Below are 27932 nucleotides of genomic sequence, written 5' to 3'. Positions count from 1 at the left end.
GAGGATTGCAGTTCAAAGCCAGCATGGCACAAAAGTACCTGAGACTCTTCTCTCCTATTAACCACCAGGAAACTGGAGGTGGTAGAGTGCTAACCTTGAGCTGGAGAGTTTAGGAACAGCACCCAGGCCCAGAGTTCAAGCCCCATACATGAACCAAAAAAAAAAAAAGAAAGAAAAAGAAATAGAGTTTCATAGACTATGCTGCTCAGATTGGCTTTGAATCCTGATCATGGGATTGCAGAGGCCTCCTAAGTAGGTAGGATTACAAGGTATGAATCACTGGTGCCAGGCTTTGTGATCATCTTTATGAGGAATCACAAACACAAATGTAGTTACAGTTGTGACACTAATTAGCAATTAGTAACTAACTTTCTTTTCAGGAGTAAAACTATCTCTTAGTCACTTCTAGTCACTTCAGGAACTTTGCCTGGCCATTACCAAATTGTTTTTGCAATCTACAAATTGAATGTTTATCTTCCTCTCATGACCCCATAGGGCAGGAGTGGGGGACCAAAACTCTCACAAATGTCTTTTTGTATGTAGATTAACTACTTGAAAGATTTCAATGAAGACCAAAAGAAAGCAATAGAAACTGCGTATGCCATGGTGAAACACTCACCATCAGTCGCCAAAATCTGTCTGATTCATGGGCCACCTGGAACAGGAAAATCAAAAACTATTGTTGGCCTTCTATACCGCTTACTTACAGAGGTAGGTGTGGAGAAGACCCACGGCTGCTCCTGCTCGCTGGAGCATCGCTTTAGTTCCCGGAGCTCACTGATACATATATAAGTATTAAAGCCTTTCCTTTTCTCTTCTGCATGCACCTGTTATGTTTGCACCTTTTATGTTACGTAGAAGCATACTGGCAAAAGAACTAGCAGAGGGAGGGACTATTTTCACTTCTTTTTCTCATGAAAAAAAAATCTTCAGGACTATAGGGTGTTTTTCAGGCTTCTTTTGTACATCAAGGTCTAATGCCAGAAAATGGCCTTAGACGTATGCTTGGACTGATTGGACTATTTGACTGAATATTGTTTGAAGTAACTGAATGCTAAAGAAAGATTCAGAACATTTGTAATAAAACTTCATGCCTGGCACTGATGGGTCAGGCCTATAATCCTAATCCTCAAGAGGCTGAGATCTGAGGATCGCAGTTCAGAGCCAGCTCAGGCGGAAAAGTCCATGAGACTATTATCTCTAATTAACCAGTAGAAAATTGGAAGTAGAATTGTGGCTCAAAGTGGTAGAGAGCTAGCCTTGAGCAACAAAGCTCAGGGACAGCACCCAGGCCCTGAGTTCAAGCCCAGCTACCAACAGACTAAACAGGAAGGAAGGAAGGAAGGAAGGAAGGAAGGAAGGAAGGAAGGAAGGAAGGAAGGAAGGAAGGAAGGAAGGAAAGAAAGGAGAAGGAAAAAGAAATGAAAACACATGCACAGAACCAAATGCAGCAGGAAGTGGGGATGGTAATAGCAGAAATCTCAACAGAGAAAATTGAGCAATGCAAAGGATCACGTGTGCTCTACAAGTGCTCTGTCAGTTCCCTGCCCCCATCTGTCAGTACAAGACACTCAGATTTACTGGTTATTACAGGAACCTTTAAACAGTAATGGTAGTAGAGAAAAAAGCTTTGAAACTGTGAATAGATAATAGAGCTCATTGTAATTCTGTGTTTGGAATGTGGCAAATTGCAGAACCGAAGGAAGGGGCATTCTGATGAAAACTCCAATGCCAAAAACAAGCAAAACCGTGTCCTTGTGTGTGCACCTTCAAATGCAGCTGTTGATGAACTTATGAAAAAAATCATCCTCGAATTCAAAGAAAAATGCAAAGACAAGAAAAATCCTTTGGGTATGACACTTAACATGGGTTTCTGGTTTGTTTTTGTTCTTGGTGTTTTTGTGGTAACTCTGCGTAAAGAGCAAGCCAGGTCTGCAAAAATTTCTACCCAGGGCTGGAGCTCCTATTTGCTTGGTTCACTGAGCACATAACCTTGGTGGCACAGGCATTGAGGTTTCAGCAGTAAATCCTGACATGCAGCTGGCATACGGTGTGATTGGGAGTGGTTGGGTTGGCAGCTGGGTAATAGAATGAGGAGCCCCATAATGGGGCTAAGGCTGGTGCTTTTGAATACCTCAGAGGAACCCTTGATTCAGTTGTAAGAGGAATCATTGATCGATGAATCCTGAGCACAGTTAGGGGTTCATTACAAGAGTGAGGAGGGTACTTTGGACACAGTGAAAAGGGAGCAGGCAAGAGAAGTGCAGGGAGCCAATGATAGCTGAAATGCAGCATGGTTCCCGTGGGTCAAGGTGCTGGTCTGCCCTGGTCCCCAAGAATGTCCAGTCAGGAAAGAGCTGAGCACAGGGGCAGGGAAGGGTGGGCTTCACTGTGAGCGTGGGCTTATCAAAAGCAGTGAAACTGTCTTTGCTGGAGTTACCTAGTGCTTACTATGCAACCTCAGTCCTGTGAGCTAGGTATTAAATAACCCTGTCCTTGATGGGCAGAGAGGTTACAGCCAGTGTCATGGTTATGTCTTTTGGTTGACTTGTACTCCTATACATGAGTGAAGATGTCAAAGTACTTAGCCTTAACTCTTCTTTATATCCCTCACTTTGAGTGGTCTTCTTTGGCTTTGAATTGTCATGTTTTCTCAAGCCCATATCTTGTCTTTCAGGCTGAATTAACTACCAAAAAAGCCAGAAATGAGACTGTGATTCAAGTGGTAGAGTGCTATCTTTGAGCAGAAAAGAGCCCTAGGACCAGCACAAAACAAACAAAAAATACTAGTATTGAAGGAAAGTAAGCCTGCAGTGTACTCCTGGTGACCCTGCTAGCTTGTGTCAGATAGAAAGAATTGTCAGGAAGAATAGCAAAATGCTGGGGCTGGGAGTTTGGCCTAGTGGCAGAGTGCTTGCCTAGCATACACTAAGACCTGTGTTCCATTCCTCGGTACCATATACATAGAAAAAAAGCCAGAAGTGGTGCTGAGACTCAAGTGGTAGAGCCTCTAGCCTTGAGAAAGTCCAAGGACAGTGCTCAGCCCTGAGTTCAAGCCCAGGACTGGCCCAAAAAAAAAAAGAATAGCAAAATGCTATATAGGAAGTTTTCAGTGTGGATTCTGGAATCTAGTCAACAATTTTCCTTCTCCTCAATTGTCTACATTTTCTTCAGTATAGATGTTGTGTGTGGAAACAGGATTTATTGGCAATGTCTTATTCATCTTTTTGTGATTTTTATCAAAAGGAAACTGTGGAGATATAAATTTAGTACGACTGGGTCCAGAAAAGTCCATTAATACTGAGGTCCTAAAATTCAGCTTGGACAGCCAAGTTAACCACAGAATGAGTAAGTACTAATGATGCTACATTACAGTGATTTCTCAGTTTCCTTCAGGATAGTAAAATGTGACCTTGAGCACTAAGTAAGTTAGGGACTAGAAGTAGTCTGACTTTGGAGATGACTTTTTCTCCTTACTATAATTTTTTTTAATTCTATTAGAAAAAGATTTACCTTCTCATGTTCAAGAGATGCATAGAAAGAAGGAGTTTCTCGATCGTCAGCTAGATGAGCTTTCCCGCCAGCGGGCGTTGTGCAGAGGTGGACGGGAGATGCAGGTATCTAACCATTTCATTGGTAACTCATAGGTACACAAATTAGTTGGTGAGTATTTGATGTCACTGTTTTATTGAGGAATGGTGTGGTTTAGAGATAAAAATGTGTGTTGCTGGGCTCAGATCTATAATCCTAGCTACTTGAGAGAGAGAGATGGAGGACTGAAGTTGGAAGCCAGACAGGGCATGAACATGAAAACTCCCTTTTCAAACCAGTTGCTGGGCATGGTGACTTATGCCTGTAATGCTAGCTGCTCAGCAAGCTGGTATCTGAAGGGCCCTTGCTCAATGCCAGCCCCAGGCAGAAACCTCCTTGAGACTCATCTCCAGAATAACCAGCAAAAAGTCAGACTGAGATGTGGCTTATGTGGTACAGTGTAAGCCAAGCAAGCGTAAGGCTCTCTCTGTCTTGCCTCTGTTATTAGCAGGCAAGCAAGCAAAAAATACATATAAACAGTATATAAGAGGTAAGCTAAAGGCATGACTCAGGTAGTAAGGTATCTTCCAGGAAGCATGCCACCTAAATGAATGTAATTTCTAATACCTGATAAAATATAAAAATAACAATGTGGGGCTAGGGATGTGGTTTAGTGGTAGAGTGCTTGCCTAGCATGCATGAAGCGCTGGGTTTGATTCCTCAGTACCACATAAACAGAAAAAGCTTGAAGTAGCACTGTAACTCAAGTTGGTAGAATGCTAGCCTTGAGCAAAAGAAGCTCAGAGATGGTGCCAAACCCTGAGTTCAAGCCCCATGATTGGCAAATAAATAAATAAATAAATGTGTATTAAAATACTTTGCATGCATCAGTGGTTCGCTATTTTTTGTAAAGAAACAGTAGATACTGTAGGTATCTTCCTACAGTAGGTTCTTTCCTAAATGAGGAGAGGGCCCGCCCCATATGTCTCAACTCCACCATCCTAGCTTGAGAACCCAGGAAAGGTCTTCCACCACTCATGCACCGGTTCTATGGAAGTGCTCTGAGAGTAGTCAAGCCCGTGTAGTCCCTGCAGTTTCCCAGGCCGTGTATTACATGCTCGGCACTGGCTGGAGGATGGCTGGGTTGTGTCTGGCAGCATCTTTCACCACCTAGAAGCAGGGGTGATGCCCCAGGCTGGAGAGCTTATTAGCAAGCTGACAGGTGGCACACTGCCTGACTGACTCTTACCCACATTGTACTGATAAAGAGAAAGTGAGCTGGGCTAGTGAGTTTTTGTTGATGATCTGTTTTTAGACTCCCTCTTGAAATGTAAAGCAGTCTGTTGGAAAGCATTCTAACATGCTTAGTTTTAATGATAACATTCTCATTTTTTTTTTTTTTTTTTTTTTGCCAGTCCTGGGCTTGAGCTCAGGGCCTGAGCACTGTCCTTGGACTTTCTCAAGGCTAGAGCTCTACCACTTGAGCCTCAGCACCACTTCCGGCTTTTTTCTATGTATGTGGTACCAAGGAATTGAACCCGGGTCTTCGCGCATGCTAGGCAAGCACTTTAACCACTAGGTCAAACTCCTGGCCCCAACATTCTCATTTTTTATATCATTATTGTTGGCATAATGTATAGAGGAGTTACAGTTACATTCATCAGGTAATAGGTGCATTACTTCTTACATATTGATACCCCTTCATTCTCATTTCTTCCAGAGGAAAGAGTTAGATGAAAAAATTAGCAGAGTTTCAAAAGAAAGGCAAGAACTTGCTTCAAAAATTAAAGAGGTAAGTAGTTTACATGTAGCATTTTATTTTCTTTATAGATGAAATAGTTCAAATAGTTCAGATAATATAACTGTATTTTCTAAATTACATTTTGAAAGTGTTACTAAAAAAAAAAATTACAAGGGGCCGGGAGTTTTGCCTAGTGGTAGAATGCTTGCCTTGCATGCTCGAAGACCCGGGTTCGATTCCTTAGTACCACATACATAGAAAAAAGCTGGAAGTGGTGCTGAGGCTCAATTCAAGGACAGTGCTCAGGCCCTGAGTTCAAGCCCTAGAACTGGCAAAAAAAAAAAAAAATACAAGCAAAGAAGTAGTTGTGTAATTACGTTTATATTTGTTTTTCTTTAGCCTAAAAAAGAATTCTGCTCACCATCTAAATATGATTTTGTGGTACAGGGGCCTTGTGCCCAGGAAGTAGACTAGCATCTGAGATTTCTGGGTCACTGTTTTTCCTCTTTGCTTCTTTTTCTTACCTGCTGCAAAATACTGACAATTAGTATCAGATGAATCGTCCATGAAAATAGATTTGCGTTTCTCCCTATTGGGAGGAACAGTGTGGGAACTGTCTGGTCTCTCCGGTGCTCCAGATGAGTAGGGCTTGGCATCAGAAAGTATAGCTAGTGTGCCAGGTGGGGTGGTTCACATCTGTAATCCAGATACGTGGATAGCAGAAAGACTAAACTTTAAGGCCAGTGCAGGCAAAAATTTAGTAGCAAGACACTATCTCAATAGGCATGGATGGCATGGTGGTGCATGCCTGGCATCCCAGCTGTGAAAGAAGGCTGTAGGTAGGGGATTGCATTTCAGTGTGGTTCATGAAAGAGTGCAAGGTGCTGTCTAGAATCTGGCTAAAGCCACACAGTCTGAGTCGTGGCTCAAGTGGTAGGACACCAGTCTAGGTAGAATGAGGCCCTGAGTTCAGAACCTGGTACCACAAAAAAAAAAAAAAATACAGTCTCATTTTGGGCAGTTCTTGGCTTATGTCATAGGTCATACTCTGTATGTATCTTTGAGTCCTGTAGCATGTACAGTTACTCTCCAGTGTCTGCAGAGGTGGTTCGTTCCGGGACTCTTCCCTTCCCGGACATACAGCAGAATGCAGAGATGCTTTGCTTATAGCTGCAATGTCACCCTGTGTTCTGTAAATCCTCTCCAGATGATTTAATATGATACAGATGCTATCTAGATGATTGATATACCTATTGTTTAGGGAATCATGCCAAAACCAGTCTGCACATATTTCTTTTTTTTTTTTTTTGCCAGTCCTGGGCTTGAGCTCAGGGCCTGAGCACTGTCCTTGGACTTTCTCAAGGCTAGAGCTCTACCACTTGAGCCTCAGCACCACTTCCGACCTTTTTCTATGTATGTGGTACCGAGGAATCGAACCCGGGTCTTCATGCATGCTAGGCAAGCACTTTAACCACTAGGCCAAACTCCCGGCCCCAGTCTGCACATATTTCATAGAGACTTTTTCCTCCCCACAGGTTTTCTATTGGTGTTTGTTTGACTTCACAGATATGGAACCCACTAGTTAGAGAAAGCAACTCTGTTCGTTTCCCTGGTAGTTTTGTTTGTGAAAACGACAGATAAGATTAAATAAAGCTGAGACTGAGCCAGATTTGTGTCCCAACGGCCACACTGCAGCCCTAATCAAGCAGGTTCAAGGGGTCAGGGTGGTAGCCAATGATATTATTAGTCATGCTGTGCTCTGCGATCTAAAAGTACTGTCTTAGGAGCAGAAGCTGAGCCCAAATGAGTCTTTGCACACTTGAGGATGAGTTCATTGTTCATGGCATGTGGTCTTTACTGCCCAGCACACATGTTGTGTGGACTGATTGATTAATCGTGTTTGTAGACCACTCCCTAGATGGCTGAGCACAAGTGCTGTTGTCCTAAAATTCACACGGGCCTTGAAGCCCATGGTTGATTTGTGCTTAAAAGAGTAGCTACTGCTTCAGAGTGGTTAGATCCTGAGGCTCGGTGGCAGAATCTCTGGTCAGAATGGCACCTGTTAGAGTGACACGAATCCAGCAAGGCTGCTTCATTCTCTCCATCTTAGTGCATTCCATTATTACAAGCTGACTGAATGGTTTTTTTCTTACTGTGGAAGTAGCATATTCATTCTCCAGGCTTGGAGGCATTTTTATCAATGCTTTTATAAAACAGGAGAATATATATATTAGCACTGATTTTTTTTGCTCATGGGGCTTGAACTCTGGGCCTGGGAGCTGTCCCTGAGCTCTTCATCTCATGGCTATTGCCCTATTCCTGGACCTGAGAGTTTGTATGTCATAGATACATATCGATCTAGTTATCAGTATGTCTATAGAATATATATCATATCATAGATTTATACGTGTGTATAGTTATATCTCCAAGTTCATATCAATGACCTTGAATACCCAAGTAGAGAATATGTATTTTCAAGTATATATTATGCAGGCTTAGTTCTCTTTAATTTTACTCAGATAATTGGGTCACAACTCAGTAGAATTATTTAATTTCTATTTATTCTGATATTTGCCCATCCATTGGGCTTCAAGAAGAATTATCATCTACTTTGTCCAAATCAGAACCCTGAATAATTTGTTACACTTACCTCATATTCCCAGTTTAGATTGCAAAGCATGTTATGTTTATGTATTTATTTATTTATTTGTTTAGGTAGTTTGGGTCATCTTGAATATTTTTGCTAGCTTTTAGACTTGGTATTTCCCCAACTTCTGCCAAGTATGTCTCTGTCACACACATAATGAATGGTGGGTTCGTTGTAGTTAACACTGGGTATACAGAGGCAGGCAGTGATGTGAGGATGAAGCTGTGTAACTTGTATGTCCTTTTAGGTTCAGGGGCGCCCCCAGAAAACCCAGAACAACATCATCTTGGAGTCCCACGTCATCTGCTGCACGCTGAGCACCAGCGGAGGCTTGCTGCTTGAGTCAGCCTTTCGAGGGCAAGGGGGGCAAGCCTTCAGTTGTGTCATCGTTGACGAGGTCAGTGGGCAGTTGGCTAAACACCCCCGGCTGGTAATATGAGGCGTAGCCTTAGATGAATCCTGGCTGCTGAGATGTTGGTAACATGGGTGTCGTTTGGTGGTGGGGTTTTTTGTTCATTCTAGGGTTTGTTTTTTGGGGTTTTTTTGTTTTTGTTTTTGTTTTTCTTGGCAATGCTAGGGTTGAACTCACAACCTGGAGCTTGTTAGGTTTGGACTCTACTTCTTGAGACACATGCTCCCAGCATAAATAGTTTTCATCTGTTATGTCTGTAGTCTTTCATGTTAAAATATGAGGCTACTGGTCCACCATTAATTGGATTGTAGTAGAAATTCAGATCGCTTTGGCCACAATATTTCCAGCCAGCATCCTTCTTACCAGTCCATCATTCACTGAGCAGAAATGTATTGGTTACCTGTTATTGGGAAGAATGAAAAGTCAGAAGACAAAAGAACTAGAGTCGAGGAGACCCAAAATCCAGTAGTCATACAGTGCAGTTGTGTTTCAGTTAAAACCAATTTAAGCTGTGATGATTCACTCTATGATTTCAGCTACTCAGAAGGTAAGATTGGGAAAGCTATGGTCTCATGCCAGCCAGGCACCATGTCAGTGAAGAGTGATAGAAAGTAGAACATGGCCTGGCAAGCTCAAGGCCCTGAGTTCAATTCCTAAGACTGCCCCCAAAGAAATAAATTTTAAAAGTTTTTACCAGAATCAATAAGGAAATGGCATTAAAGAGAAACCTGTGTTTGTGATTGAAGAGGAAGTGCAGGCAGACCTTGCTCATGTAATACTGTATCTAAAATGCTAAAAGTGCTCTCAGCTCAGCCCCTCAGGAATGCAGAGCATAGACCTAGCATGCCCTTCAGCCTTCTAGCTTATAACTGGTTCCCAGGCTAACTGCAGAATACATGCTAGGTTTTTAAATTTTGTGTTTAGAAGTTTGGGCTGTTTTTTGGTTTGGGTTTTTTTGGTGTATGTGCTGGGGGCTGGGGGGAGATTCTGTTGAAGGCCAAAGCCGCTGATGGCTCACACCTGTAATCCTAGCTACTCAGAAGAGGCTGAGACCTGAGGGTCACAGTTCAAAGGTAGCCCAAACAGGAACGTCTGTGAAACTCATATGTCCAATAAACTACTCAGAAAAGGTTGGAAGTGGTGCTGTGGCTCAAGTGGTAGAGCACTATCCTAGAGTAGAAGAAACTCAGGGATAGTGCCCAGGCCCTGAGTTCAGGTCCCAGGACTGCGCCCCTCCCCCCCAAAAGGAATTCCCTGTTGATAGGTTGGTCTAGGAGAGGCGTGGAACTTTAACAAACGGGGCTAATGGTATAGGTACACAAGTAGCAGAGGTGACACTGTTTCCCCTCTTTACTTTCTTTGTTACCAAGGCTGGGCAGTCCTGTGAGGTTGAGACTCTTACTCCCCTCATCCACCGCTGCAACAAGCTCATCCTGGTGGGAGACCCAAAGCAGCTCCCCCCGACTGTCATTTCCATGGTGAGTTGGAAGAAGCTGGTTTTGTTCAGCCTTGGTCATCTCTTATTTGCAAGAAAGAGGAGAGGTGGATAACTGAGAAAAGGAGAAACAGTGTGTTTACTAAGTGGGAATTCTTGGCTGAGTGTGGTGTGGTATAGTTTGTAAGCCCAACACATTTGGGAGGCTTAGGTAGGAGTATCACTAGTTTGAGGCCAGCCTGAGCTTACACACTAAAACTCTGTCTCAAAAAAAAGGGGGCAATGGGAGTTCGGCCTAGTGGTAGAGTGCTTGCCTAGCATGCATGAAGACCCGGTTCAATTCCTTGGTACCACTTACATAGAAAAGCTGGAAGTGGTGCTGAGGCTCAAGTGGTAGAGCTCTAGCCTTGAGAAAGTCCAAGAACAGTGCTCAGGCCCTGAGCTCAAGCCCAGGACTGGGAAAAAAAAAAAAAAAGTCTTTTGAAGTATCTGTTCATAGTGTGCTCCTACTGAGTGGCAGGAGTGAGGGACAAGGGTGCTGGAGATGGAAGCCTGAGTAGATACATTCCAAGCATGCTGGGCTTTCTGCAGAAGGACTATGTATTACTTATTTTATATGTCAAAATACCAAAACAAAAAGAAAACTGAAGGCTGAAAGAGAACCCTAACCTCTTGATTTATATATATAAGTATGCATACATTGTAGACTGTACAGTAAAGAAATATGATTTTGGGGCACATGATTCCAAGTTCAAAAGAATGCCTCTGTCCTTTACATCATTTTAAAAGTAGCAGAAAAAAATAATTCACTTCACTAACTGCATGATGTCCTAGAAATAAATGGACATCAGAATCAAAACTCAATGGCTGTTTGAGGCAGCCGGAATAGATTGTATGGTTTTGAAGTTTTAGAAATGTATTTGTTTTAGTAATTTACTAAAACAGTCTATATAAATACAGAATAGTTGCTTCATAAACTTAGAGAAAAGTTCATTTTTCTAAGCGTTTGTGCCTCCTGTGAATTAAATGTGTGCAGTTTTGTTGTGGTTGATGGCTTTGGCTTTAGAATTCAAAATAGCGGGGCAGTTCTTGCTCTAGGCGTGTAAGCAGTGCAGGAGCCTGGCTGCACTGGAGAGCCTGTGTCCTGGGTATTGCAGTTCTTGCAGCTCATGCCTCCCGCTCCTTCTTCCCCCTTCTTTGGTCGCTTATGGCCACAGCTTCCAGTCACTGTGTATGAGGATCAGGCTCAGAAACACCACCTCCCAAGTCTGTGACTTGGTCATATGCTGCACCCATCAGAGCACTGGCATTGTTTTAACACTAGTGTGCTTTGTTTCTCTCAGAAGGCACAGGAATGTGGCTACGACCAGTCGATGATGGCTCGCTTCTATAAACTGCTGGAGGAGAGCGTGGAACAGAACCGAATTGGCAGACTGCCAGTGGTACAGCTGACTGTGCAGTACCGGATGCACCCAGACATATGTCTCTTCCCTTCCCATTACATTTATAACAAAAACTTGAAAACAAATAGGTGGGTTTTGTGTGTAGAGTTTACTCCATAGGAGCTCTCAGTCTTGTTGTTTAAAAAAAGTCACAAAATTACAATAATTTTCTCTGATTATGTCATGATGGTGATGATGTCAAATGTAGATAAATTTTCAAAAGAGCGAGAGAAGACAGGCTGAGTGGTGGAGCATTTGGCTGACATGCTCCAGCTCGTGGGTGTCTCCCTCAGCACAGCGCACGCTGCCCTTGTTTAATCTGCCCAGAAATGCTCCCTGATAGCGTGTGGCACACTGTGTCAGGAGTCCTTCTTCTTTGGTGGCGCTGGAGGTTGAACCTAGGGCCTCATCCTTGCTACCCACACACTCACCCACTGAGCCCATTATATGTATCCTTTACTTTCTAAAGAAAAAATCTTAGCTGGGCATCAATGGCTCATGCCTATAATCCTAACTACCCAGGAAGCTGGGATCTGAGGGTTGTGGTTCAAAGGTGGGCAGGAAATTCTGTGAGACTCTTATATCCAGTAGTTACCAAAAGAGCTGATGTGGAGCTGTAGTTCAAGTGGTAGAGTACCAGCTTTGAGCAAAAAAGCTCAGGGATAGTACACAGACCCTGAGTTCAAAACTTAGGACTGGCAAAGAAAAAGTAGCCGGCCCATACTCCTCCTCATTGTATTCTTTGAGTTGCTTTTTTCTTTTTTTAAACTTATTTGGAGTGACTTTTTTTTAGGCTGGTCCTGGGGTTTGAACTCAGTGCCTGGGCTCTGTCTCTGAGCTTCTCTGTGCTCAAGGCTAGCATTCTACCACATAAACTCTGCAGTGCTGCTTCTGGCCTTTTCTGTTTATGTGGTACTGAAGAATTGAACCCAGGGCTTCATGCATGGTAGGCAAGTACTCTAAAGTACTCTACCACGAAGCCACATTCCAAGACTTTTTTTTTTGCCAGTCCTGGGGCTTGAACTCAGGACTTGGGCACTGCCCTTGTATACTTTTTGCTCAAAGCTAGTGCTCTGCCACCTGAGCTGCAGCATCACTTCTGGATTTTTCTGTGTATATGGAACTGAGGAATCAAACCAAGGGCTTCATGCATGCTATACAAGCACTCTACCACTAGGCCACACTCCTGGTCCCACTGAATGACTTTTTAATCATTATTTTGTTCTATTTTGGTTGTATAGATTACTTTCTAACACTAGAACAGGAAAAAAAATCCACTTTGGACCTTTCAGGAGTACATAGCCATAAAAGGGCTCTCACATCCTCTTTCTTTTCACTCTCTCTCTTTTTTTTAATCTTTCTTTTCTTTTGCCCCTCTACTCCCCTGCCCAGTAAAGAAAGGATGGTGAGGATGAGATAAACATTGACAAAGTATATTCTGAATAATGACTGCTTTTTTTATAGGCTCACCGAAGCCAATCGATGCTCCTCAGACTGGCCGTTTCAGCCTTACCTCGTGTTTGATGTCGCAGATGGTTCAGAGAGACGGGATAATGAGTATGCGCCTCCCCCTTCCTCCCCAAGCGTGTTGCACACTCCGTGCTACTTGTGCTTAGATCTGAATTAGACATTCCCCTTTACAGCTTTCTGCCTAGTGCCAAGACAGTAATCCTCACTAGCCTTGTTGAGTCCCTCCCTCCCTCCTCTGTGTACCTGGGTACCTTACAGTCACCCAAGTTGAGAAGATGACAACAGTGAGTGTCACAGACTTGTAAGAGGATTGCAGTCTCTGGGGGAGGAGGCCTTTCCAGAGTGTTGGCTCAGGGGAAGGAAGGGGGTAGATGCAGTTGAACTAAGGAAGGGATGGAGGACAGACGCAAGAGACAATATGAGAATACTTGGAAGGTTTTGAAATTATGAGTCAGGCTGGCTGTGAATGTCGGCCAAAAGGAGTCATAGTATTGCTAGGTAATGGAACTGTCAGAGGAATGTGGTGAGGGAATGGCGTGGAGGCACAGACCTGCCTCTCTGATGAACTGTGAGGACATGTGCTCCGCCCGTGGGTCAGCAGAGTGTGTTAATGGAGTCAGGTTATGGGTGGTAGGAGGGGAACATACACTGAAGATGTTCAAGTGCAGAGCAGTTTGTTGTCTGATGGCCACACCCCAGGGTGTGAAACTTGAAGGTCTGTGGGGCCTCCTGGAGTCGAGACGAGACAGAGTTAAGTCCAAGGGCATTGTGGGAGTTGCAGGTCACAGAGAATGTTGTCCATAGAGGCTTCATGAGGGAAGCAACTAGGAAAAGTGACTTCAGAGTGGGACGAGTTGGCCGGCCCACCTTGTTGTCTCTAGTTGGCGAGTCGGCAGGTGTTTCCTGAAGGCTCTTCGAGCAAGGCAGACAAGGGCACTCTCAGGGCGTGGGTGTTGGGGGTTAGATCTGGTTGGGGAATGGGGGCTGGGTTGGGAGATGCAGGGTGTGATCCAGGCTGAAGTGGGGTAGTGAGATCCATGTTCAGTTGTGGGGGCCGCAGGGTGTAAATGGTACCCGAATGGTGTGGGGCACGGCCAGTATGGGCAGTGGGGATTTTCACCAACAAAGATAATGTAACTGAAGTTCTTTCTTAGGAAGTGTGAGACAGTAAGCCCGTAATTCGTGTCAGCTACTTATTCATATCCTCGTTAATATGTGTGCAGTGGCTTACTCATCCTGTTGCCACCCTGTCTTAACTGGAAGAGGAAATGGTCCCTAAACCCCAGATGATGCCACACTCTCTTTGAATTAACTTCATGTTTCATGTATTCATGTGTAGTAAATAATGGCCATTATAATGCTTTGGCTCTCTGCTGACTGAATGAAAGAACTTAATTTTTTGTGTGGGGTGGCGGGAGGTCATGGTTCTTGAACTCAGCCTGGGCGATGTCCCTGAGCTCTTCAGCTCAAGGCTACTGCCCTACCCTTGAGTCAAGCCCCACTTCCCATTTTCTAGAGGTTAATTGGAGATAAGTCTCAGGTCCTTTTGTGCGGGGCTTTGAACCATGATCCTCAGATCTCAGCCTTCAGAGAAGCTAGGATTACAAGTGTGAGCCACCACACTCGGCTCGAGGTGACTCTTTACGGTAGTAGGAAACCATACTAAATAGAATGAGTTAGCAATTAGACTGCTGTTTTGATTTGTTGTCTTTTCTCTTTCCATTTTGTTTAGCTCATATGTAAATATTCAAGAAATAAAATTGGTGATGGAAATAATGAAGTTGATTAAAGACAAAAGAAGAGACACTACTTTCCGGAACATTGGCATAATAACCCATTACAAGGCTCAGAAGACAATGATTCAGAAGGACTTAGACAAAGAATTCGATAGGAAAGGGTGAGGTGTTCTAACCTGTGTTCCTAGTGTTTCTGTTGAATTTGAAGACAGTATAGCAGGAAAGAAGAAAGGAAATGTTAGGAAGTAGTCCGGTGGTTGACGGCACAGCATAGCACTAGGAAGTGGGGCTTGGGCTTCCCTAGACTCTTGCTGGGTAGGTACAGGGTGCTATGGTCTCAGTAGATAGAGTGCCTCCTGGGAGTCAGAATTCCTGTCAGTGCAATTGACTGATCTCTCCAGGACTTGTGCTAGTGTTATGGCCTGTTAATCTGAATTCTAATTGTATTGAATCCAGTCAAGTCACATTTTGTTTGAGTGAATAAATTATTGAATCCTTTTATTTCCTTATGTGTAGAGATAAGGATGTGCTTTTGCCTTCCCTCTAAAATAAAAGTAAACACTCAATATTGGAGCTTAGAGCTAGTGGCTCATACCTATAGTCCTAGCTACTCAGGAGGCTCGTGAGATGGAAGATGTGGTTCAAAGCTTGAGCTGGCAGAAAAAGACATCATCTCCAAAATAGCTGGGCAAAAAAGCAGAGCTGGCTGCTAGGCACTGATGGCTCGTGCTTGTAATCTTGGATACTCAGGAGGTTCAACTCTGATGATCAAAGTTGAAAGCCAGCCCAGGAAGAAAGTCTGTGAGCCTCTTATCTCCAATTAACCATGAAAAAAAAGCCAGAAGTAGGGGCTAGGAGTTTGGCCTAGTGGTAAGAATGCTTGCCTAGCATGCACGAAGACCCAGGTTCAGTTCCTCAGTACCACATACATAGAAAAAGCTGGAAGTGGTGGTATGGCTCAAGTGGTAGAGCTCTAGCTTTGAGAAAGTCCAAGGACAGTGCTCAGGCCCTGAGTTCAGTCCCCACAACTGGCCAAAAAAAGCCAGAAGTAGAGTTGTGGCTCAAGTGATAGTGTGCTACCCTGGAGCAAAAATGCTTAAGAACAGCACTCAGGCCCTGAGTTCAAGCCCCAAAACCAGCACACAGAAAAAGCAGGGCCAAAAGCACGACTCAGTAGTAGAGTGGAACGGTGGTGCTCCCCTAAGATCTTAGCACAGGCCAGGTTCAGGCGGAAGGATTGAGTTTGAGGCAAGCCTGAGCTGCGTAGCAAGTTAAAAGCCTGCCTAGAGTACCAATCAAGGTAGTCTAAGAAGTGATAGTCACTGGAAGTCCATTACCTCAAAAGTCTCTTAACTTAGAAATATGTAGGAGATCAGAAAAAAAGAAAAGACCTGAACAGACCTGTATAACATAGATCAAAGAGAAGGAAAGGGTGGAATTGCCCAGCGAGGAGGGACCCACCAGCACATGTAAGCCCCTCCCCTGCACAAGACCCACACAAGTGGGAAAGTGCCTGCAAATAATAAGTGCCTACGTCAGGACTCCTAAATGAATTGTCAGAACTGGCAGTAAACGTTTGTCAGAAGCAGACAGCACATGAGGAAGGTGTTATGCAGGAGGTGTTACTGGGGAGATGGGAGTGAGAACCCCTGGATGCCTGTAGGGACTGACAGCGCGTGCTGCTGAGAATGTAAACTGCTGAGCCACTGTAGAATGCAGTGTAATGATGGCTTGAGAAAGGAACAGTATATACCCAGAAGGATAAATGTTCACATAAAAGCTAGCACGTATCTGCAGGAGCACTGGTAATAGACTGGTAATTGGTAATAAACTGGAAAGGACCCCAGTCCATCAGCTGTGAGTGGAAGCATGAAGGTGTTAGAGAAAGGAACACGTAGCAGCGGGGGAGGTTGAGGCATAGAGACCAGTCACAGGACCATTCCATGTCCATGAAGGTGCTAGCTAAAGAGATGTGTGCAGTAGATGAGAGGTGGCCAGGGAAGCTGGTAACCCATGTAGCAGTGAGGTTGAATCCCACTGCTGACGCTGGAAGACGTGTAGGATGCCTTTTTCTGTTCCTAAGCCGATTTCCCTTTTGCAAACAGATCAGCGGAAGTGGACACTGTGGACGCTTTTCAGGGCCGTCAGAAGGACTGCATCATCGTCACTTGTGTCAGGGCCAGTGCCACACAAGGCTCCATTGGGTAGGTAGCTGTCTCCTCCTCATTCACTTGTAACCCAGTTAGATCACTGCAAGGCAACACTGCCGTTAGCTTTAGAAATTTTCTTTTACAAAACCTGAATGTCATGTAAGGCATCTTTTTAGATTTGTGCAAAAAAAAAAGAGATGCACTGTGAAGTGTGCTTTACTGTGACTGTTCTTAGATTAAGTAAGACTGGAATCAGTGATCATGGAGGGGCATATTTTGCAACCAGTCTCTGAACTCCTAGTGGTTTGGTTTTTTGCTTTGTCTAAGTTTGTTAACTAAGGGGCTACCTGAGAGTCTCCTGTGATTATTTACTTCTACAGCAGATTGTTAATCTGTTGAATTATTCTTTGTATATGTGCCCGTACTGGACTTAAATTCTAGACCTTGCATTGTCACTTGGCTTTTTCACTCAAAGCTAGAGTTCTACCACCTGAACCATAGTTCTACTTCCAGCTAATTACAGAAGATAAGAGCCTCATAGAGCTGTGCCACTAGCTCACATCTGAAACCCTAGTTTCTCAGAAGGGTAAGATCTAAGGATCAAAGTTCAAAGCCAACCTGGGCAGGAAAGTCTGTGAGACTTATAGACCCTTCTACTTGGGAAGGAGTTGAACCATGATCATGAACTCAGCCTCCCAAGTAGCTAGGATTATAGGTATGAGCCACTAAAGTCTGGCATGTTGAATTATTATTAAAAAAAAAAAAGATAAGTTAAATGTACATACATAAACAGAGGCCACTTATCCCCAAGAGCACTCTTTTAATAGTCCATCTTTCTACCTAATTTGAAATTTTCACCTATATCATATCCCACTCTATTTATATTGATAAATATGTGTATTTGTATCTCTGTACTAGTTCCACTGTATTCTAACAATCTAGATACATTTAAATATCAGATTAAGTAATTGAACTAACATTTCTTAGTGTGTGCGTGCGTGCGTGCACACGCACTGCTCCTGAGGCTTACACTTAGGGAATGAACACTGCCCCTGAGCTATTTTGCTCAGGCCAGTGCTTTACTACTTTAGCCACAGCTCTACTTCTGGCTTTTTGGTGGTTAATTGGAGATAAGAATCTTGTGGAGGGGCGGGGAATTTGGCCTAGAGTGGCTTGCCTAGCATGCACCAAGACCCGGGTTCAATTCCTCTGTACCACATACATAGGGGGAAAAAAGCCAGAAGTGGTTCTGTGGCTCAAGTGGCAGAGTGCTAGCCTTGGCAAAAGCCCAAGGAGAGTGCTCAGGCCCTGAGTTCAAGCCCCAGGACTGGCAAAAAAGAAAAGTCTCATGGACTCTCCTGCCTGCCTGGACTGACTTTGAACCTAGATCTTCTTGGCCTCCGCAGGAATTCAGTTTATTTCTAGGATATTTTTAAGACTTGAAAGTCATACTACTAGGCCAGGTGTGGTAATACACCTATAGTTCCCAGCTCTGGGGAGCTGAAAAGGCTAAGATTTAAAAGGTCAAGGCCAGCCATAGCAAAGCCCATCTCAGAAAGGAAGGGTGTAGCTTAGGTGATTGAGTGTCTGCCTAGAAAGCATAGTGCTCTGAGTTCAGACTGTACTGCAAAATGGAAGGGATGGGGGGGAAGAGAAGCGCAAGGGAGTCATGCCGATACATTTCCCAGTATCTCATTTGAGTACGAATAGGAGATTAAAAACTCACTTTTGAAATAAAACACCAAGGGTTTGACTTGGTTACAACGGCTTTGTTGTTGTTGTTTTATTGTTATTGTTTTGTTTTTTTCTTTTTGATCATGGGGCTCAAACTCGGCCTGGGCGCTGTCCCTGAGCTCTTCAGCTCAAGGCTACCACCCTACTCTTGAGCCAAGCCCCACTTCCCGTTTTCTAGAGGTTAACTGGAGATAAGGTCCTTTTATGCCTGGGCTGACTTTGAACCTGGATCCTCAGATCTCAGCCTCTTGAGTAGCTAGGATTACAGGCATGAGCAGAAGGGGTGGCGGGGAAACTTGTCATACTGTGTCCAGGAAGTCCTTCCGCAGGAGAAAGTAACTCTCTTTCTGTTGCTTAGATTCCTGGCAAGTTTGCAGAGATTGAATGTCACCATTACACGAGCCAAGTACAGTCTCTTCATTCTGGGGCATTTGAGGACTCTGATGGTAGGTACATCCTTGGGCCATGGGATCGAAATTTGTCTGTTATTACTGTGATCAAACTTGGGATTTTGTTGTTGTTTTGTTTTGTTTTTGTCAAAAAGGAAGTGATTTCTGGATTAGAAAATAAAGCTCAATACCAAGGTGTGTCTACAAAGTTGTCTAAAAGATGACCTGTGTCGCAGGACTGTGAAGCAGGCATAAAATCCCACATATGCAAAGTGCTAGACCGAGCCTGATCCACACTCAGTGAGGGACCCAGCAGCTGTGGGCAGCAGCGGCACTGCTGTTTTCTGTGGGGCGTGGGGCTCTAGTCATTGGTGCACATGCCGTGAGCCACAGGAACCGTGGCCCCCTGGGCACAGGGCTTACTTAGTTTCCTCTGGAGGAGGAGGAGCCGCTTGGGGGTTTTTTTGTTGTTGTTGTTTTGTTTTTTTGCCAGTCCTGGACTTGAGCTCAGGGCCTAAGCACTGTCCTTGTGCTTTCTCAAATCTGGAGCTCTACCACTTAAGCCATAGGCACCACTTCTGGCTTTTTTCTATTTATGTGGTACCAAGGAATCAAACCCAGGTCTTCGTGCATGCTAGGCAAGCACTCTACCACTAGGCCAACCTCCCGGTCCCCCCGTCCCCCCCACCCCACTTGGGTTTTTAACTGTCTTTGGGCATCTAAGGAAAGAAGCTAAGCAGGTGTTTTCTAGCCCAGTTTTGTTAGTGCCACCAGAGGGCGTTCAAGTGCACTTTCTTGCTGGATTCCCACCTAGGTTCATAGTCTTTACCACTCTGAGAAGAGGCTGGAAAGCTGTATGCTCCTTACTTACATTCCTGATTTGAGTTTATATAAAAGCCTTTTATCATAACTATTACTAAAGCTTACCTTTCTGAAATATTAAAAATACTGACATTTTCAAATAAAGTGATGGTCTGGGGTTATACTCAGCGGATTAGTCATGTGCAAGGCCCTGGGTTTGATTCCTAGCACTAAAGAAAAAAGAAAAAGATGATACAATAAAATAAAATGGATTAAAAATACAACTGTTAGGGCTTCATGCCAGAGGCTTATCATATTTATAGCCTAGCTACTCAAGAGGCTGAGGACTGAAAACCTTGGTTTGAAGCCTGTGAGACTCTTACCTCCAGTTAACTGGCAAAAGCCAGCAGTGGAGGTGGGGCTTAAGTGGTAGAGCACTAACCTTGAGGGAAGAGGTTGAGGGAGAGTGCCAAGGCTCTGCGTCCACGCCCTAGTCAGTGGATTAAAGTCTGTGTCCCAGGCTTAGCAAAAAAGTCAGGGCCCTCTGCTCCTTCCATGGGTTATATGAGTCTGCGAAAGTCTCCCTAGTGAGACAGTGTGGAGCCCGCTCCTCTGCTCCTGGGGTGGAGAGGGAAGGTACGAGTGGCACCATCTCTGCACCTCGTGCTGTGCCCACAGGACCTCCTTTCGTCCTGACCAAACCCCAGGAACCCAGCAGGCATCCCTGCCAGTTTGCACTCCAAGAAACACAGCAGTGAACACTTTCATTTAGGATCTTGGTTTCAGGTCTATTTAAAGGCAAGTTTCAGGATTTTTTTTTAATTAAAAGATTTTATTAACACTGATTTTCTTTTTTACATATTTCAAATGCCATGTTTAACTAACAAATATTCAAGAAGGGAATCTCTATATACAATCACTAGCACATAAATTTTAGAGCATAATTAAAAATTAAGCTGAGACTTTGTCGTAGATATATATCTGTATAATATAACATGTCTATAGAGTATATATCCCATCATAGATTTTTATGTCTGTGTAGTTGTATACATCTCCAAGACCATAGGACTTTTTTTTGACACTTTTACTCCCATCAGTCTTGTGTATACATAAAAGCTGAAAATACAAGTGAAATTATTAAGTTAGGATGCTCCCAGAAGTGTGGTTTTCAGAATCCAGCTATGCCTTGGAAGGCTAGCTCCAGGGTTTCCCGCAGATCTCAGAGCTGCTACAGCTTATCCCACCAGAGATCCTGTGGAACGTTCTGTTAGTTATTTTATTTTATTTTTTGCTAGTCCCAGGGTTTGAACTCAGGGCCTGAGCACTGTCCTTGGGCTTTCTCAAGGTTAGAGCTCTACCACTTGAGCCACAGCACCACTTCCAACTTCTTTTCTATGTATTTGGTACCTAGGTCTTCATGCATGCTAGGCAAGCACTCTACTACTAGGCCAAACTCCCAGCCAGGCAAGGCCTTTAGAACTGGTTATTATAAAAATTCAAAATGTTGGGCGTTGTCAGTCATAAAATCCCCCTGGATATGCATGAAAAAAGCTAGCTGGCCAAGAGGCAGCCCGTTGTGAGCAGGTCCAGTGAGTAAGTACACTGGCTGCTGCTGGCAGGTGAGGACGTGGTGGGGCCGACCAGGGTCGAAGGACAGGAGTAAACAGGGTCACATAAGGCTCCTCTGACCACCCTGCAGACCGCACAGGCGCAGCTTCCTCTTTCCCTCTCTTTCCCTCTGTTGTTGAAGTCTGTCTTTCCCTCCTCCTATCATGTCAGGGTTGTCTCGTGCTCTTGTGGTTGTCAGGCATTGGTGGCCTGAGGGTCAAGGTTTCACATGGGCCTCCGTCCCCCACTCCTCTGGATAATAGACAGTCAGTCTGGATCTTTGGAACCCTCCCTGGCGGGCTTAAGCAGAGAGGCATTTGGGAAGCCAGGCAAAGCTCCTGGCTTCTCTCTTGTATGTGCCTTCTGAAATCAGCGTCCTGCAGGGGTGCAGAATGCTGTCCATTCTCATGCTGAACGGGGTAGAAGAGTACCCCATGACAGCTGTCCCCAGACAGCCTGAGAGCCAGTGCTCGTTCTAACAATGCTGCCTCATCACTTGATCTGACGTGGCATGCAGAGAGTCCCAAAGGAGGACGCACTGACTCCTGGAAGCACGCATGCTGTGCTTTTAGAAATGGGAGGTGGGGCCCCAAGTTCCCCCAGCAGTGAGTAACTGTTTCTCCCCCCCCTTTCCCTCCCTCCATCTCCCTTCCTTCGCCCCCTTCTTTATCTCTCTCTCAGGAAAATGAGCATTGGAATCACCTGATTCAGGATGCTCAGAAGCGAGGAGCCATTGTTAAGACATGTGACAAGAACTACAAGCATGACGCCATGAAGATTATGAAACTCAAGTCTGTGCTGCAACGGAGCCTGACGCACCCGCCCACCATCGCCCCAGAGGCGTCCAGGCCCCAGGGCGGCCTGCCCAGCAGCAAGCTGGACAGTGGACTTGCCACCACCTCCTTTGCTGCTTCTCTCTACCACACGCCCTCCGACTCCAGGGAAGTTTCTGTCACGGTCACTTCGAGTGGCCTGGACAGGCCTTGTCTTCAGGAGCGCCTGCGGGACCCACGACTGTTGAGAAGGTTGGAGCTAGATGCCAAGGGGGTATTCCTCAGGGATCTGCAGCCCTCCAGCCCCCAGCATTCTGGGGCCACCCCTCCCTTGGGAGAGCCAGGCTTTCCTGTGAGTCGCCAGGACCAGAGTAGCAGGGGGGCCACTACCAAAGCGACCCCTGTGAGCAGTGCCAGGTCTCTCCCGCAGGCCAAGCCTCCCGCTCCCAGCCACGCCGCGCCTACCAGTGGAAGGAGGTCCAGGAACCCGGAGCCGGGGTTGAGCTACAGGCGGGAGACCAGGGCCTTCAGCAGGGGCGAGCAGGAGCGTTACAGCTCTGCGTCCTATTATCCCAGGAGGAACTCTTACTGGGCCAGAAGGGGGCCTGAGGAGGACAGTGGTACCAAGAAGAGGAGGCTTTTATAGTGACGCTGAGCTCTGGGCCAGCAGCCACAGCACAGTGTAAACGTGAGAAGAGCAGCTAGCAGAGACATCAGTAAGATGGTTTGGGGTGTTTTTGTTCTGTTCTATTTTGCTTTTTCCTTAAAGAGTTCGTGTGCTACCAGAAAACAAGTGCATCTCAACACCTGAGCCTTTGACCATCTTCAGTAGTCTTTGTCCATTATGAAAGCCTCCAGAGGCATCTGTATGCCGCCATGATGTCCTGATGGTGTCACTCAGCTCTGTGTAGGGAAAAAAGTTCGATGGAGCGAGTGTTGTAAAAGTTGAGATGTATATTTGTATAGTATAGCAAATTCACAAAATTGTTTGAGAATTTAACCTGGTTGACCACTTTTCTTTCTCCTTGCTTAAAGTGTTGTATAGCCAATTAACAAAATCTTTTGAGAATTTAATCTGGTAGACCTCTTTTCTTTCCCCATGCTTAAAATGTTATATAGCAAATTAACAAAATGTTTTTGAGAATTTAATCTGGTAAATGCTTTCCTTTCCCCCTGCTTAAAATGCTAATCAATTTTCAACAGAACGAGCTAAGAGGAAAAAAACAAATGAGAGAGTGGAGGCTCTGTGAGATGTGGTTGTGTGCGTGGGGAGGGAGCTGGATGAGTGCCGGGCTGGGGACACGATCACGTCAAGGCCACTGTGCTGACCTTGACAGGTTTGTTCCCTATGTTAGTGTGCTTACAGTTCTCCACTGAAGCGCTTCCCTTCTTGCAATGGTAGATTCTGGATGGAAGCATGCTTTCTGAGTTCGTACTCAGCTTGGGGTCTTTGCATTGCCAGGCCACAGCTTTCTACTGCCCTCATCACCAGGCAGCCTAGAAGCGCCTGTGCCAAACAAAACGCTCTTCTGACATACAGGGAGCCAGTTGAGAGCTGGGCAGAGTCACCAGCTGTGCTGTGGTCTTCGGGGGCCGTCTAGTCTATGGGGGAGCATGAGTGTGCTCTCAGGCCAGAGACACACATCCAGTGTTCCAAATAGATGGAAGGGGTCTGCAGTGCGTGCTGTCCCCACCCGCAGGGGCTTGGGGGTTGAGACACATCCCCTGAAGAAGTGTGTCCTCTGCTTTGAAGCAAATACGGTTTTGATTTAGAAATTCCTACTGACCAGATTTGAGAAAACAGTGATGGCTGCCATGTATCCACACTGTTTCTTCATATGTGGGAAAGCTGGGGCTGCACCTCTGCAAGTGCCGCGTTTCTCTGTGGCCCCCATGCTGTCTGTGGTGGTCTGTCCTGGCCAGGCAGGGCAGGGGTCACCAGTCTCGGTCAAGAGCCTCACTGTTAACTTACTGGTTTCCTTTTCTTGATCTTGGGAGAAGAGTGTGGTCTAACAGAGCTGGGCTCTCAAAAGAGGCGTGAGAAAACCAGCTGTGGACCCAGCCTTCCTCTCTGCTCTTGGTGACACAGAGGCTAAGAAGTAGGGTTTCCCGAAGGTGGGCTTTGCGCCCCACCCTAAAGGGCATCCTGACCAGTGCATGTGATCCATCGCTTGTGCCAGCAGCACACTGCGTCTGAGTCGAACGAGTCAAGCAGAAATGAGAAGAGTTGTGTCCTGGTGGGTTGTTTTTTTGTTTAGCTTTTTCTTCGGTGCTGGGGATTGAACCTAGGGCCTTGGGCCTGGTGGGCAAGCATCCTATCACTGAGCCACATCCCAGCCAGGCACCATCCAGGCTACAGAACAGGCCTGGGGCCCAGTCCAGCCTCTCAGCAGAATGTATTTGGTGTTTCACATTGTAATTGAAACTCTTTGTTCCCGTTGGTAAAAATAGCACTGCCAAATGGTGTTTGGCCACACCCCTTGGCTGTGGTGGTGGTGAAGTTGGATGGTGGCTGGTATGCAGGGAGAGGGGGCCACCCTTGCGCTGGCTTTCAAAGAAGGGGCCATCTCCTGCCATTCCCAGACCTCGGGAAAGAAGTCTTCTACTTGAACAGCTCCTTCTGCTTCTTGCCATGTAACTTGCCCAGGATTTACTGTGCACTTCATTTTGTTGTATGTTTTTTGAGAATTATTAGGAGCAAATATGATAAGTACATGTGAATAACATCCTGTAAATGAGTTTTGTAATGAAAATGTACTAAACTATTTTCCAAAATTAGTTGTGCCAATTTTTCTGTTGTAGTTTTAGATTTTATAGCTGGGTTTGAACAGATAGCCCTCCTGTCTTTAAAGGATTAAAAATAGAAACAAGAACACCGCCACGGGTTAGAAGTTCTGTTGCCGTCTGAAAGCCCAGGTGTAGCAGATAGCCCTGCCGTACTGCCAGGCTGCTGTTTCCTCGCTGGAGCAGACCCAGGGGGCTGGTGGTGCAGATGTCGGGCTGTCCCCACAAGGGAATACGCGGCTTCTGACACCCTCCACTCCCAGGCACCTGTGGTCTAGAGAGGAGCTGTTTATACCAATCGGATAGAAATGCCCCGGTCGGTCATGGAATTGACGGTGTGGTCACTTTTCTTCGCCTCAGCCTCAGCTTCTCATGCTGCACTCGACTGCACACACCACCACGCCAGTCACAGTGAATGTGTCCGTGTTGGGGGAATGGCCCGGCGACAGTGAGTGTGTGTCCCCAGCCCTTCCTCTGGGGAATTACGTGATTGTGTCAGCAGAGGGCATTCTCCTGGCTGCCCCCCCCCCCCCGCCTGACTCTCACCATTCATTGTTTGAGGAAGCTAAAACTCCAGCTTAAATAGAATTGAGTGTTGTGTGGCACCACGAAGGCAGTTTCTGCCCCTAGGGTCCCTCCACAACTCTTGGAAGTCCTGAGCTCCTGCTGCGGGTCCTGCTGTGAACACAGGCATCTCCATGGCAGCGGGGAGAAGATGCCATTAGACAGGTCCTCTGGACCCGTGGGAGGAGGACGCTCCTCCAGGGCGCCCTGGACACTGGTGCACTCCGCCATGGTGTGCCAGCCCCGCTGTGGTTGGGGTGTCACACTGAGGACACTGGAAAGCTGGCATTGTGAGTGTTCACCATTGCCTGGGAGATGCCATGGGGCCACCAGCAATGCAGCTTGGCCCTGTGGGACAGAGCAGCCCTGGATGCCCACAGGGGCCCACAGAAAAGCCATGCCATCCACTCCTGTTCAGAGGGAAGCTTCCCAGGTGAAGGAGGGTAGATGGGCCCCGGTGGCGTGCCACCCCACCCGAGGGGAGGGCAGGTGGGAAGTGCCCTGGTGGAGGAAGATTCTGTGGGAAATGGTGGCCATTCCTGCCCCCGGGCCTTGGCCTCTGAGAGAATACCCGTCTTCTCAGTTGGCAGCTGGACCAGAGGGTGCCCGTCTAGCGGAGATCTAGCCATCCTTGCTCTCCCAACCTTCGAGGGCAGTGCAGATTGTCCTGGTTTCACCACAGACTACATACTGGTCCACATCTGTGCTCCCCCAGCCATCTGGAAACATGGTGACATGGATCCTGGCCCCCCAGCTTCCTGTTGCCCTGCTGTGGCAAAGCTACCAAGCAAGGCTGTGCCCCCTAATGCCCCTACACCTACCCTGGGCTGCAAGGGCCCCCTGGAGCCCCTCCACCTCCCTACATGGCCACCCCACAGACTCAGGATGCTTCAGCTGGACGCTGCCGCCTCCCATCCCTCACTGCACCTCCCTGACCTCTGGCTTGCCTGCTGGTGCAGCTGATGAAGGGAGGGATGCGGCCCTGCCAGGCATTGTTGGGGTGGGGGCAGAGCCATGGCAGTGGGCACGGATGCTTTACTCTGCACCGGGCGCTGTTCTAAACTGCGCAAGTGTGCTCCTGGTGATGTGCCTGGGATTTGGCACGTGGTCTTCAGCATCCCATTTCAGAGATCAGAAAGCCCAGGCACAGAGACCAAAGCACCAAAGCACCTGCTCAAGATCACCCAGCAGCGAGAGAGTGGAAGCAGCCTTACCCAGAGCCTCTGTGGGCTGCCGACCCCTGTGCCTTTGCAGATGTCCTTCAGCTGATGCAGCCTTGGGGGCGCTGGGTCCCCATGCTCCAGCCCATCCTAGCGGCTCCTGGCTATGTCCTGAAGGCTTATTTAGCCAAGGACTGAGGATGCTACCTGTCCATCTGCAGGCTTCCAGCCTCGGGGTTGCCCTTATAGGACAAGGCCTGCTGTGCCATCATTAAGACAGTCATGGGGCCTGGGGATGGAGGCTGTGCAGAGCTGACCCAGGCTGGGCAGGAGGAGGACAGGGCCAATGGAAATAAAGCTGTGGACCAAAATGGTCATTGGAATGGCAGCCTTGAGTTAAACAGCTAAACAACACCCAAGCCCCAGGTTCAAGAAGCCCAAGTAGTGAGAGGGAAGACCATCCCGGAATAAAGTAAAATCCTGTTTCAAAAAATAAATTGCTATTTGTTTGCTTTTCGATATTTTTCAACTTTTTCAACTTTCCTTCAAGTTGTAGGCCTACAAGTCTGGGCCTGGGTGTGGTCCCTGACCTCTTCAGCTCAAGGCTATAACTCCACTTTGAGCCACAGCACCGCTTCCAGTTTTCTGGTGGTTAACTAACTGAAGACAAGAGTCATGGATTTTAGTGCCAGGGCTGGCTTTGAACCAGGATCCTCAGATTTCAGCCTCCAGAGTAGCTAGGATTACAGGCGGGAGCCACCAGCACCCCAGTGGGGTTTGTTTTATAAAAAGGAAAGGAAGGGGAGTTTCCCTTGCCCCAGCCCTCTTTGTCTCTTCCTACCCAGATGAACTGGGATGGGCTGGGGTCCCTGGCATGGGGAGCAGCTGGCGTGGGCAGCAGGATGTGAACCCCCGCTCCTCCCTGGCCTCCCAGGCCTGCTGGAGAAGCTGCGCAGCTCCCTGGGGGCCCACAAATGTCCAGTGACTGTGAGGCATGGGGGAGCACTGCTGACCCCGCAATCCTGTGTATTGAGAAGTCAGAAAGGCCAGGCGATACCCGCTGAGGAGCTGCACCAGGGGATGAAGCCTGGCTCCCCCAGGGCTCCTTGCAGGGGTGAGAGGAGGTGGGAGGAGCAGAGGTGGCTGCCTGATGGATGCCTGACTTCCTGCCTAGAAGCACCAGGCAGTCCTGGATGCCATCTTGCCCCTGCCTCTTAGTAGCTGTTACTTCACACGGGTCCCTCTCCACCTCTCTTGCACTCTACCACGTTGAGTATCCAGTTGTCTGGTGGTTATTGGAGATCACGGACTTTCCTGCCCAAGCTGGCTTCAAAACTGTGATCCTCAGATCTCAGCCTCCGGAGTAGACAGGACTAGAAGCAGGAGCCACCAGGCCTGTTACTTCGATCTTAGCTCACCCCTCTGTTAAATGAGCAGGGCAGTCCCTTCTAAGCAGTAATTCAAACTTGGGGCAATTCTGCCCCAGCTTGGCTGGGGACCAGGCTCTGACATCTGGGTTCCTACACTGGAGCCTGGGTGCACAGACATCCTTAAA

The 27932-nt window shown here is 46.5% G+C and overlaps 1 protein-coding gene across 1 annotated transcript in view; it reads left to right on the top strand.

Annotated features, from left to right (window-relative positions):
- The window catches only part of Setx (senataxin), a 70213-nt gene extending 45566 nt beyond the window's left edge, over positions 1-24647 (top strand). The window contains exons 15-27 of the mRNA XM_090330856.1: positions 544-711; positions 1695-1851; positions 3247-3348; positions 3502-3617; positions 5252-5323; positions 8167-8316; positions 9702-9809; positions 11110-11297; positions 12673-12765; positions 14411-14575; positions 16520-16618; positions 18657-18744; positions 21778-24647. Coding sequence (XP_090186982.1) covers positions 544-711; positions 1695-1851; positions 3247-3348; positions 3502-3617; positions 5252-5323; positions 8167-8316; positions 9702-9809; positions 11110-11297; positions 12673-12765; positions 14411-14575; positions 16520-16618; positions 18657-18744; positions 21778-22515 — 2244 coding nt within the window. The 3' untranslated portion in view covers positions 22516-24647. The remainder of the gene's footprint in view (positions 1-543; positions 712-1694; positions 1852-3246; positions 3349-3501; positions 3618-5251; positions 5324-8166; positions 8317-9701; positions 9810-11109; positions 11298-12672; positions 12766-14410; positions 14576-16519; positions 16619-18656; positions 18745-21777) is intronic.
- The last annotated feature ends 3285 nt before the right edge of the window (positions 24648-27932 follow it).

Source organism: Megascapheus bottae, chromosome 3 (genome assembly GCF_031878675.1).
Source record: "Megascapheus bottae isolate mThoBot1 chromosome 3, mThoBot2.hap1, whole genome shotgun sequence".
In the NCBI taxonomy this organism is placed as follows: domain Eukaryota; kingdom Metazoa; phylum Chordata; class Mammalia; order Rodentia; family Geomyidae; genus Megascapheus; species Megascapheus bottae.
This window is presented reverse-complemented; position numbering and strand designations above follow the sequence as displayed.